The sequence below is a fragment of the Puma concolor genome, chromosome C1 (assembly GCF_028749965.1).
Source record: "Puma concolor isolate L17-30 chromosome C1, mPumCon1.1.hap2, whole genome shotgun sequence".
Classification (NCBI taxonomy): Eukaryota; Metazoa; Chordata; class Mammalia; order Carnivora; family Felidae; genus Puma; species Puma concolor.
In genome coordinates this window covers 81,179,846-81,192,285 of record NC_141674.1, presented here as the reverse complement: position 1 = coordinate 81,192,285, position 12,440 = coordinate 81,179,846, and the positions used below count along the sequence as shown (strand labels likewise).

Below are 12,440 nucleotides of genomic sequence, written 5' to 3'. Positions count from 1 at the left end.
TCCTGTCACCTGGTAGGTATTTAATGAATGAAATGAAAAACACAGCACTGCAATTCAGTGTTCATCTATGATATTGATATATTCTCTTTTGTAAAAAAGGGAAATAGTCTTACATTTATTTATTTATTTATTTATTTATTTATTTATTTATTTATTTTAAATGTTTATTTATTTTTTAGAGAGAAACAGAGTGTGAGCAGGGGAGGGGCAGAGAGCAAGAGAGACATAGAATCTGAAGCAGGTTCCAGGCTCTGAGCTGTTAGCACAGAGCCCAATGCGGGGCTTGAACTCATGAACTGTGAGATCGGATGAATCATGAGCCGATGATGAATCATGAATCATGAGCCAAAGTTGGATGCTTAACTGACTGAGCCACCCAGGCGCCCCCCCCTTTTTTTAAATTTTTTAAACATTCATATCGTTTTAAAGCTAAAAGGAAGGGTGTTTAAGTTGCAAGTGACATAAAACTAAACTTAAAACTGGCTTGAGCACTAAGAGGAATTTGTTTACTTGCAAAGGGGAAAAATTCAGTCTTATTTCTGGGTGAGACTTGGTCCACGTGCCCAGCAATTTCACTAGCGATGGTCAATGTCTGTCTGCTCTATCTTCTGCAGCCTCACCGCCATCAGGCTCCCCACAGTGCTGGCTCCAGCAGCTATGCTCTCCCCTCAGGGTTGCAAAACCCAGTAGTACCTCCTGGCTTTCTATCTTTGCACTAGCCTGCAGGGAAAAAGGTCTCTTACAACGTGTAGAAGATAGAGAGAGAGGAAACTGCTTTTTCCCAGAAACTCTAGCAAATTCCTAATGTCTCCAGTCTCATGGTCTTCAGCTGGATTATAGCCCTGTCTTTCAGCCAGTCATTGTGGCCAGGGATGAGGGTTATTCCCATGTTGCTTAAGCCATTCCAGGCCTTCTCATGGTACTAGAGGTTTGGAACTGAAGGAGACAGGGGCTAACATCCCACCAAAACTGTGCCTGAGAGTGTGAGAGGAGTGAGTTACCCAAAAGAAAATTGGTTATTGTTGGCAAAAGAAGGGGGCAGTAAGAGGCTGAGAAGAGGACAACTAATATTCATTACAAAGGACATTAAAAATTTGAGTGGCCAGAGTCCCATAATTGTTTTAAGAACAAATGACTTTTTTTATTTCCTTGCTGCCCTGACCTCCAGGAGTGGAATGCTTCTAAAGGTGAAGTGAGGAGTGGCTTGAAAGCCATGGGACAAGCAGGGAGCATCAGCCTTGCTTGTCTTTGATGAGTTCGACTTGAGGGCCAGTTGTAGAATCATGGTGGCTAGTTGAGGATCCTGATCTTGCAAGGCCTCCTTGTGAAAGACTGAGGTCTAGAGAAGTTGACTTACCCAAGGTGACAGAACTGGTTATCAGCAAGACCCAGTCTGGGACCCTTGGCCCCTTCGCTCCTTCATCAGCTACCATGAAGTGAGCACCTACCAAGTACTTAAAGGACATGCACATAAGGACATTTTTGTGTGTACAGTGAATTATGGTCATCTTGATTTCAGAATGATAGAGCCATCCAACATAGTTTTCTTTCAGTATGTACATTATACTTTGCATTGTTAAGAAAACGGTTATAAAAGAAAGCTGAAACCCTTTTTGGTTGAATGAAATTTTACCGTTTTAGTTTTGTCTTGTTTCCAAGATTCTGCAATAGTGTGGCATTCATTAAATAATAAACATATTGTACATTTCAGTGTGTGGTAACAGCAGAGAATGACTTCATAGACCACTTAATCTGCTCTGTTGTGGTTTATGATGCCATCTGGATTCCTTGGTGGAATTATTTCCATCTAAATCACTATAAACTTCTATTTAGGTTGTCACAGATCTAAAGCCAGATATGTTTGTGGGTTTTAGCAGTGATGTAATTCTGGAAGATACTTTGAAAGTTACAAGTTGTCATATACTATTAGCATTTAACTCAGTGTTTCACATAATTTCAGACAAACTAGAGACTGAGGAAAAAAAAATCCATTTCTCTACTTTATTATTATTATTTTTTTTAGTAAACATTCTCCCTTTCTTGGCTGTCTTGCCACTCTATGTCTAGTTAGGCGCCAGTCAAGCTTGTGTAGGAAACACTGGGAAGCTCTGTGGGTATACATACAGTACTATAGCACGTGGCCTCTGCCCCTTCTTAATTAGGACGTTTAGATAGATGGATGAAAAGGAGGTTTCACTAACTAGTATGTGTCTTTTTCTAAGATATGGTGCAGAGAGAATAAGGGAGAGAGAGAATCTCACTTCTTTGTCTTTTATATTACTGCCAGTTGCGTGAAAGAGACCAAATCATGTTGCAAGAAATGCACACACTGCAGGATATACACATAGAACTGCACAGAAAGAAAGGACTCGGGGTGCCTGGGTCAGTTAAGCATCCGATTCTGGATTTTGGCTCAGGTCATGATCTAGCAGTTTGTGAGATCACGCCCCACACTGGGCTCTGAGCTTGACAGTGCTTAAAGACTGTTTGGGATTCTCTCTCTCCGTCTCTGTCTGCCCCTCCCCTGCTCACGTTCTCTCTCTGTCTCTCTCTCTCTCAAAATAAATAAACATTAAAAAAAAAAAAAAAAAAGGACTCAAGTAGAATATACTTTCTATGTAACCCAGTTGGCTACCAGGCAGGAGCAATAGCAAAACAACAGGACTTGCTAAGGTTCAACAAAAACTCTGAGGATTTCTGAGTCCCTGTATTTTTACTCTGTTTTGTTTGTTTGTTTGTTTGTTTTCTTGGGGGTTTTTTGTTTGTTTTTACCAAAAAGGCTTGGAGGCCGGGAAGGACACCTTGGTAACAGTGGTAGTTGGGGCTGGTATGCCAAACCTACAGCACAGAACAGGGTATGAAGGAGAAGGTGACCGGAGGGCGCAGGGAGCTCAGTCCCCACAGAGCCAGGGAAGCAGGCAAGCTCTGTGGGTTGGAGGCTGTAGATATAGAGGGTAGGTGAGTTGAAGAACAGAGAAGGAAAAGAAAATGGGTCAGAATGGGTAGCTGGCTATATATAGAAGCAACAGAAGGCAGGGAACACGGCTCCATGGGAAGTTGGTTCAGCTCATTATGTATTCCTCAGAACTGAGGTGCAGAGATCAAAGAAGGGCCTTTAGAAGGGTGAGTCAGGAGCATATTTCAGGGCACATGGAAGACCTGTTCTACCACTTGCTGGCGGTGTCACCTTGGGAGATTTCAGATTTCTCATCCGTGAAGTGGAGAGGTTGGATTAGTTGGTCTCTTACAATCCTGAGATGTTACAAGGTAAAGAGTCAGCATCCTATCCAGCATAGACCACAGACTGGACTTCTAGAAACTGTAGTGACAGTCATTTATCTGTTCAGCAGGTATTGACTGAGCACCCATGATGTATGAAACACCGTTCTGCACAGTGGGGTTACAGCAGTGAGCAAGATGAAATCCTTTCCTCTCATGGAGCTTGTGTTCTGAAGAGAGAGGCAGACACCAGTCAAACACACAAACAAACAAGTTAATTGGAAGTATGAGTAATTCTGTGAAGATGGCAAAATAAGACAGTGTGGTGGAGGGTGACCGTGTATCGGGGGAGGGGCACGTGGGGAGCCTGCCTCCTCTCTGAGGAGGTAATGTTCAAGCAAGACCTGGATTGATCCAATCTAGGGAGCACGGTAGACCACTCAGAATGAACCGAAAAGGCCCTCAGGAAGGAATGTATTTGACGTATTCACACAACAAGAAAGAAGGCTGATGTGGTTGGTGAGTGAACAAGGAACCATTAGAGAGATAAGGCAGCCCAGGTTACACAGGACCTCAGAGACAGTTGTCAGAAATTTGGATTTTATCCCAAGTGCATTGGTAAGCCTTTGGAGGGTTTTAAGCAGGAGAATGAAAGGAAAGATCTGCTATACATTATAATCTCTGGTGATTCTGTAGAGAATAAAGTGTAGGGGAGCCAGAGGAGAGTTAGAGATGAGTTGAGAGGTTATTGTAGTCATGGTGAGAGATGGTCATAGTTTGGACCAAGAATAGCAGGGATGTTGGGAATAAGTAGCTAGATATGGAATGTGTGTAGAGGTTTTAGAAGAAGGAGCCACAGGAGCAGGTGCCCCACCCTCCGTCCCTGCCAACGCCAGTGTATATTTTCATGATCTTCATATATAACCAGGAAATTTATTTATGATAGATTTTGCTGTTCCTTTGTCGATTCCTGGCTTGGGAATGCGGAATAGCATGTTTTGGTGGCAAATATGATAATACTTTTGAGTCATTATAGAAAAGCCTAGTGAATAGAGGAACACTGAAGTATGCATTTCATGTCCCCAGTGGAATGGATTCAGAGCCAGTTTAACATCCCACAGTGTCTTTCAAAGGAATTACTTTTCTTGGGTCCAGGATCCAGGGAACACTGACCCTGCTTGGGTTGTGTGGCCTCTCCTAAACTAAATATTGGGTCTAGAGGTGAGGGGTAGGGGTGGTAAAATGATGGATGAGGCTTCCTTTGTGTCCTGCATCCCATTAGTAGGACATAAAAGAGGGTCAGGGACATTTCCCTCAAGGCAAAGGTACAGACTAACAAAAATAGTTATGTCTGTGAGGATGCCTTCATTTGGATTTCTCCAGATGCCCCAATCCCTGAGAATGTCTGGCCAAAGGTCATAGCCAGGCCTGAACTGTCGCTCTCTGAAACTCCATCCCATTCTTTTGTCTTCAAAGGAACTTTTGTTAAAACCAAAATACAATCTTTCTATTAATAATTTTTCCTTGTTGATTTCTTCATGTATTTGATTATTTTATATGTAAAAAACAAAAAACAAAAAAACCTCTCAAGATTTTTCCATGGCCTGACCCTTAGTGTTTCCTTTAGGCAATATGGGACATCAAATACCCTAGCACCAGTTTCTGTGTGTCAAGCATAGTTAATCTGAGAGCCCTGTTTTTACCAAAATGGCCCAGGTTCCCATCCACTTCAATACACACCCGTGTAGAAGGTATAATACCGAAACTGAAGGCATAGAATTTTCCAAGTAGTGTCAGGTGCAGAATGGGTTGCTGTTCTTGTCTAGCCTAACAGGCTCCCTTCCCTTATATGCTCAGACCTCAAAGCTCTGGGGACACTCTTCTCTCATGGATCTGTTTTCTAGGGAGAGGACCCACAAAGGTTGAGACATTTCTTGAGGCCCTTGTGAGTGGTCAGTTTCATAGAGAGCAGTCTAGGCTCTCTACCTGGGACACATTGTTAGGGAAGAGGGCATTGGTCTTTGGTTCATTCTCATTCTCCCTCCTGTTTCCCCAAGCCCTTAGAACTTGGTGCCTCCTGGCTCTGGCTCTTTATAAACTTCCAGTCCCCCGCTTTGCTCAGGTTTTTTCTCTAGCCCCAAGAATTCCATTCATTTTAATCTGTTTACTGAGTGGCCCCTACAAATAAGGCCCTAAAGGTGCACTCTGAAATCACTGTCTTTGTGCCCTTTTATATCGTCCGTCTAAATATACCTCAGCTAGGTGACAAGAAGATTGGATTAATATCTATTAACATGCAATAAATAACATTGAATCACTCATTCAATAAATACTGAGCATCAACTGTAAACCAGGTACTCTTCACAAGCGCTGAGATTGCAGTGATTAAATTTCCTGGCATCCTCAGGTAAGTTATATTCTAATGGGGCAGACAGGTAGTAAATAAATAAGTATATAGTATGCCAGTAGAGTGGCATGGGTGACTCATTTGGTTAAGCACCCGACTCTTGATTTTGGCTCAGGTCATGATCTCACGGTTCATGAGATGGAGCCCTCTGTCAGGCTCCCTGCTGATAGTGGAGCCTGCTTAAGATTCTCTTTCCTCCTCCCTGCTTCTCTCTCTCTCTCTCTCTCTCTCTCTCTCAAAAAAAAAAAGCCCAAAATACAAAAACAAAAACGTAGAGCAAGCCTGTCCATGGGGGAAGGAAGAGTCCGGGTACACGTGGGGTGGGGGTATCTTAGAAAGGTTAGTCGGGAAGGTGTGTCTAAGGAGAACTGGCCTGCTGTAGTGGGGGAATGGGTGGTGAGAGACTTGGATTTAGAGAGAAATCTTTTGGGTAGGATTTCCAATTATCTGAACTTCTTATCAAAAAAATGATAATGTAGGCAAGATTTGGATGGGATCTGGAGCTGGAGGGCCTCTCCAGTATAGAGCTGTGGACTCTGTGGACTGTCCTGTCCCTGCCAGTCAGGGTCATGGTTCTGATCCCTTGTCTAGCTCCTCATCACTGTCCTTCCCCGAGTTCATCATCACCTGACTCTTTTCCTGTTTATCTCACTGACAGAACTTTCAGCTTGGCTTTCTTCCCAGCTACCACTTACACTCTTATCCTTAATGGTAATGCAGATTCTCCCATCATGTTGCCTCCTGCTGTTCTGAATAAATTTCTTTCCCTGTGACTTGGAAGAACCTACTCATTGTCCTGCCCTATGGGTCACTACATAGTTTATCATTTCAACTGGGACATTTCTGAGAGCAGAAGAGGCACTGTTAATAATTATACTGGGACTCTCCTCTGCAAACTGGGTGATCGGCCACTGTAGGTGTGTGATCATTGGCCCAGTTAGCTCCAGCCACAAGTGGAACTGGGACTCCGCTCCTCAGCCTGGCATCTGATCTGGAGGCTGAGGTCAGGCTTCTTGCATGCACCTCCAGAAGCAGAGGCCATCATGCTGGTCACTAGCCTTGTTTTTCACCCTCAGGCCTGTTTTCTAGTTTCCGTCTTGGAAGTCCCTCAGTCTCCACCCCAGAACATCCCACTACTAGTTTCTGTTCCTCCTCTGAGAATGGACAAGACTTCCTAAACCCATCTTCTCTGCTTCTTCAAGCTGCTTTCTGGGATGAGATGTAGTCTCTTTTTCCATGTCCTAGTCTGAGACTGCCGTCTTCAGACCCAGACAGACGCCCTTGAAAAACCCCTCCCTACCAGGCCTGTGTGTTTGCCCCTCTGGAGCGCAGATGGAATCTGAGGAGTTGGGCTGCTAGAGCCTTAGTCAAACTGCCTCCAGCCCCTCAAGACACTAAAAATATCCAGAAATATTGCACATTGCTTCTTTACAAAGTTATATGCTTGCAGCTTTAAGAGATTCAAGGGACATTATAAACACCCATGCATTTTTGAAGAAATTTTTATAGATACGGAGATCAGGCCTCAAAACTGGGAAGTAACATCCAAAAAACCTTTAGAATGAGACCCTACTGGGTTATTTTTGCTGTAATAGTAGCAATGACATCTTATTGGATTCAAATGTGTTTTGCAGTACAAGTTCCACAATCCCATATCTAAATTACCAAAAAGTTATGAAAACTGGGGGATGGAGGGGATCTGAAGTTTGTCACACCTTTGGCAGCAAAACCTGATTTGAATTGGCCTAAGGCTTATAGTCTTTATTTATCCTTGTTAGTGTGAATATTCATGTTTTGCTGCAGAGATATTAATATGTTTGGTTACTTCCCCCAAACTTCCAAGGATGCCCCATATTACCTGTTAAAAATACTTCTGACCCAAAAGTTTTCTGATGAGGGATTTTGGCTCATAGTACGGTTTTGCCAGTTATGTGTTTTCCAATTAATAATCATAAATTAGGCAAGCACAGATCTCAAAGAAAACACCTCACAGGTTTGTCCCCACTTGGTTATTTACTGCTCCCTGTTTGCTCTGTAGTTTGGGAACTATTCGGTATTATTTTCTAGTTCAACATTTAGTACTTTAATCCTTTGGAAGGAAAAACAGTGTTGGTTTAATAAATGATGAATAAATAGAAATAGTGAATAATATATTGAATCCAGATCTCTCCTTCTCCACTGGTGTAACATGAAAGGAGGAGGAAATAGTCTTTACAGTCACATGTGAAACAAAGTAGTCACATGTGTAGTACATTTGCATTTTGTGCAGTATATATAAGAACTATACTCATGCCTTCCTGGAGTATGAGGAAGGCTCATACTGGAGGCTCATACTGGAGGCTCAACAAAAGCCTCCAGACACAATTTCATATCTTTTTCTAAACACACAGTCTCAGGACCAATAATTGTATGTCTTCCACTAGTTTAGGAAAAGCCTTTTCTATTTTCTCAAGGAGTATATTGTACCTCTAAGCCAATAGGGGGATGGGGAGAAGAGTGTATTAAATACTTAGTCCTTTACTGTCTGACTTAACCTGTGTAGCCAAGCTCCAAGAAACCCCCAGGGTTTCAAGCCCCCTGTGTAGTCCCTTTCATATTAAATAGGGTTGACCTATGTAACCAGTAGGACTTTGTGCAAATGACAAAGTGTGACTTCTGAGGTTAGGTCATAAAAGACATTGTGGTGTCTGCCTTTCCCTCTCTCGAATCACTTGCTTTTGGGAAGCTAGTTGCTGTGTAATGAGAACACCCAAGTAGCCCTATGGAAAAGTCCATGTAGCAAAGAAGTAAGATCTTCTGCTAAAAACCAGCACTAAATTGCCAGCCATGTGAGTGAGCCACCTTAGAAGTGGATCCTCCAGCCCCAGTCAAGCCGTCAGATGACTGCAGCCCCAGCCAACAACTTGACTTCAATTTCATGAGAGATTCCAAACCATAATAACCCTGCTAAACCGCTTCTGGATTCCTGACCCCCCAGAAAGTTAGAAACAAAAATATTTGTTGTTTCAAGCTACTGGGTTTGGAGGTAATCTGTTACATAGCAAAAGATAACAACTATACCAAGAACTTTGATTCAAGGAGAAATGTTCATTTCTTTTATTATGAAAGTAACAGTACATGCTTGTTGCAAATTTTAAGTGTGGACATACATGACCTGGAAAATAAAAATATCCCCTCTTTGCAGTTTATGGTGAATAGTTCCAGATTTTCTCTGAGCAGATACGAATATGTGTACATCTGTGTATACCAACACACATGTGTTGTTATTTGTTAATACACCCTGGACCGTATTAAACATACTGTCCTGCCACTTGCATATTCTTTTTAACAATTTAGCTTGGCACATCTTCCATGTAAGCTCATATAAATCTGTCATTTGTTAATTTATCTTCATATATTTTGTTGTGAACATCTCCATTTCCTATTGGAGGATATTTGGGCTGTCTCTGATTTCCACAAATACAATGCATGATACAGTGAATAAGCATGTAGGTGAATCTGTGGGATATATTTCTGGAAACAGAAATGTGGATCAAAAGTAGACACACTTAAAATTCTGATAGATATTTTTGGATTGCCCTCACAAAAAGCTGTAAGCAAAAGTTGTACCAGGGAATGTAAGTGTCTATTTCCCAGCACCCTCAAAAAACACTGGGTAACCATGGTCTTTGACAATTGGGTAAGTAAAAAATGATTTATTGCTTTCTTTTATGTTTACTTATTAACCATCTTTTTGTGTTTATTGGCTGTTTGAGTTTCTTCTGTTTGGGGTTCTCTGTCCATCTCCTTTGGCCATCTTGGTATTAGATTATTTGCCTTACATGTTGGTTTGTAAGAACAATTTGTGTATCAGCATGTTAACCTCTTTGCCTAAAACATATTTTGTAGAAAATTTATCCCAACTTATTGTCAACACCAACTTTAACATTTTTAATGATATTTAGGAACTTTTCTGTCATAACCTGGTGATGTGTGTCATATAAAGCATGGGAAGGGCTTTGTAACTTAATTTACAAGTAGTTAGAATGAAAATTTTTTTTTTTTAATTTTTTTTTTTCAACGTTTATTTATTTTTGGGACAGAGAGAGACAGAGCATGAACGGGGGAGGGGCAGAGAGAGAGGGAGACACAGAATCGGAAACAGGCCCCAGGCTCTGAGCCATCAGCCCAGAGCCCGACGCGGGGCTCGAACTGACGGACCGCGAGATCATGACCTGGCTGAAGTCGGACGCTTAACCGACTGCGCCACCCAGGCGCCCCTAGAATGAAAATTTTAAATAAAGCATGACCTGTGTCTACAAGCATTAACTGTTGCTGTGTTTACCTTGGTTATCAATGGCCCGGTTGACTTGGATTGTTACTATTTTCCTTCTAGTTTCCCGAATACTTTATTCACCGCATTCCCAGAAGCCGGGAGGTTCAGCAGTCCTGGCTGTCCACAGTGCTCACCACTTTGTACTCTATGTGGCTCTCCTTTCCCCTGACTCACCGAGTGAAGCCAGATTTGGTATGTATGACCATCACTAAGGAGAGGGACAGTCAGTCTCCTGTGGGTCTTTCATTAGTAATGGAACATAGTGTTTTCTTACACAGCTACCCTTTATCAGTATGCCAGATTCTATACTGGACCTTTTTATGATCATATGCTAAAATTTATCATGCAATGCACTTTGCTGAAAGAGGTGAGAAATTTGTCTTCCCTTTCTAGCTGTAACTTAAACTCTAAATTTGCCCTCTTCTCCCCCCCTCCTCTTGTGATAAGCCCTAACAGAGCAGTGTCTTTAACCAATTTGTCTTCCTACTCACCTATGGTTCCTGAGCCAACATCATGTGCTTATCAGCCAGAGGAGAGCCAATTTTTTATTCCTTTTCAGTACTCTTCTTGTTTTTTGTCAAGACTGTGTTACCAGATATGGAATGCAGTGGGCAGAATGTTACACACACCCAAGTTTTATAGGAGAATAATACAGAAAATAAAAATCTAAAAACATAATTACTGCACTGTGTTCAAGCTTACTTTCCTTATCATCTTAAGTTCTCTGTGGTCTTTAGGATGAAGTTCTGTTATTAAATTCTAAATGCATTTTAGTAGACCATGGAGAGTGGTGGATATGTTATCATAGGAGTGTACACAGTTCTTAAATAACACTTTCTTTCCTATTTTAAGACAGAATCCATTCATCAGCATATCCTGAAAGGAAGCTCTTCACTTGCCCTCCATATACACAAGTTCTGGTCTAGTGGGTATTATTCTCATGAGTAGTTGGAACAGAAATGTGTAGCTTGACTTTGAACGATCTCTGAGTTTGGTCATTGCCTTTCATCAGCTGAACTGCAGTTCAAGTCCCTTCTTTGGATGAGAATTTTAAAATCTGAATTTTCTGCATGAGTATTTAGATTGTTTTTAAAAGATACAGTTTACAAACAGTGAGATGCACAGATCTTGTGTATAGTCTGACTGTGTCCTTCTCAAGATAGAGGACATCTCTGTCACCCCAGAAAGTTTTCTCCTGCTTCTTCCCAGTCATTCCCTGGCCCTGAGCAACCACTTTCTGATTTTTGTCACCATAGATTACTTTTGCTTATATTTATTTTTAAATTTTAGACAAAGTGAGTTTATTTCACAGTCTCCAGCCACATTTTCAGTGTGTAGAATTTAGATATTTCCCTAAAAAAAACATTACTGCCCAGAAAAGTTTAATTATTTCTAAAATTCAAAAGGCAGAATGGAAGGGAGAAAAGGTCTTGATATTTTAAGCAGGAAATCTGGTGTTTATATTTACTAGATCACTAGAGGCGTGGCCACCATCACTGGCAGCAGCTAGCTTAAGTGTGGTTTAGGACTCCAAAGGGTTAAGGCTCAGAAGGAAGTAGTGACATGATGGATGATGGCTGTCATAGACACAGAGGAGCTCTGGTGACTGCCTGGCCCGGCATTTGATACCCTTGTAGTGGGAAGAGTAACCCGTGAGGCATTAGGACACTTGGTCCCAGGCCACTTTGGCTTTCATTTCATTTTCGTCAGTTCCCTTCTGGGCCTCATTCTTTACCTTAAAATGAAAGAATATATTAGATATCCTCTCAGTTTCCTTCTGACTTAGTCTAAAATTTTATGAATGCTATAAATTTGCTTGTAAAAGAATGGAAGGAAAAAACTATTATGACGTTTCTAAAGGAATAAGAGTGAAAAGGGGTTGGGGGATGTGAAGTACTTATTTCCATTCTTAGCTGAGTTAGTGAAAATCATTTCAAACCTGAGCGTTACCCGATCAGCTGTTCCCATACAGTTGGCTTCACAAAATGAATTTGCACTTAATGTATTTCCCTTCACTTTACAGAGAAAAGTTAAGGGTCAAGAGGCCTTTTTTACAACATGCAGATCTCTCTGCATTCATCCTTGACTTTCTTATGACTTTTGTCACAAAGCACTATTCCTTTTTTACTTCTTTAAAAAAAAAAGTGAAAGAAAAACCCACTCTTAGAAGAGATAGCAGCATCGTACCTTAAATCACTGGAGTTGCCTGAATGGCCAGGTGCCTGTCTGCTCTACTTTAACTGTATGCACCTGAGTGTACTGCTCCATTCAACTGTCTCTGTACCTCACTTTGCCATCTATAAAATATAAACACAGACACTTTCCTGTTGTTCCAAAATGAGTGTTGAATAATAGAACATTTTAATGTTTTTTAAATGGAAATTCCGTCTGGAACATAACAGGTAATGTTTATTGAGCACTTATATATGCCAGATGTGGCACTAAGCGATTGCCATACAAGATAGGTGATACTGTTATTCTCGTTTAATGGCTGAGGAA

The 12,440-nt window shown here is 41.4% G+C and overlaps 1 protein-coding gene across 1 annotated transcript in view; it reads left to right on the top strand.

Moving 5' to 3' along the window:
* Positions 1-12,440, top strand: part of ALG14 (ALG14 UDP-N-acetylglucosaminyltransferase subunit) — a 102,213-nt gene that overhangs the window by 27,648 nt on the left and 62,125 nt on the right. Inside the window, exon 3 of the mRNA XM_025912581.2 lies at positions 10,002-10,133. Coding sequence (XP_025768366.1) covers positions 10,002-10,133 — 132 coding nt within the window. The remainder of the gene's footprint in view (positions 1-10,001; positions 10,134-12,440) is intronic.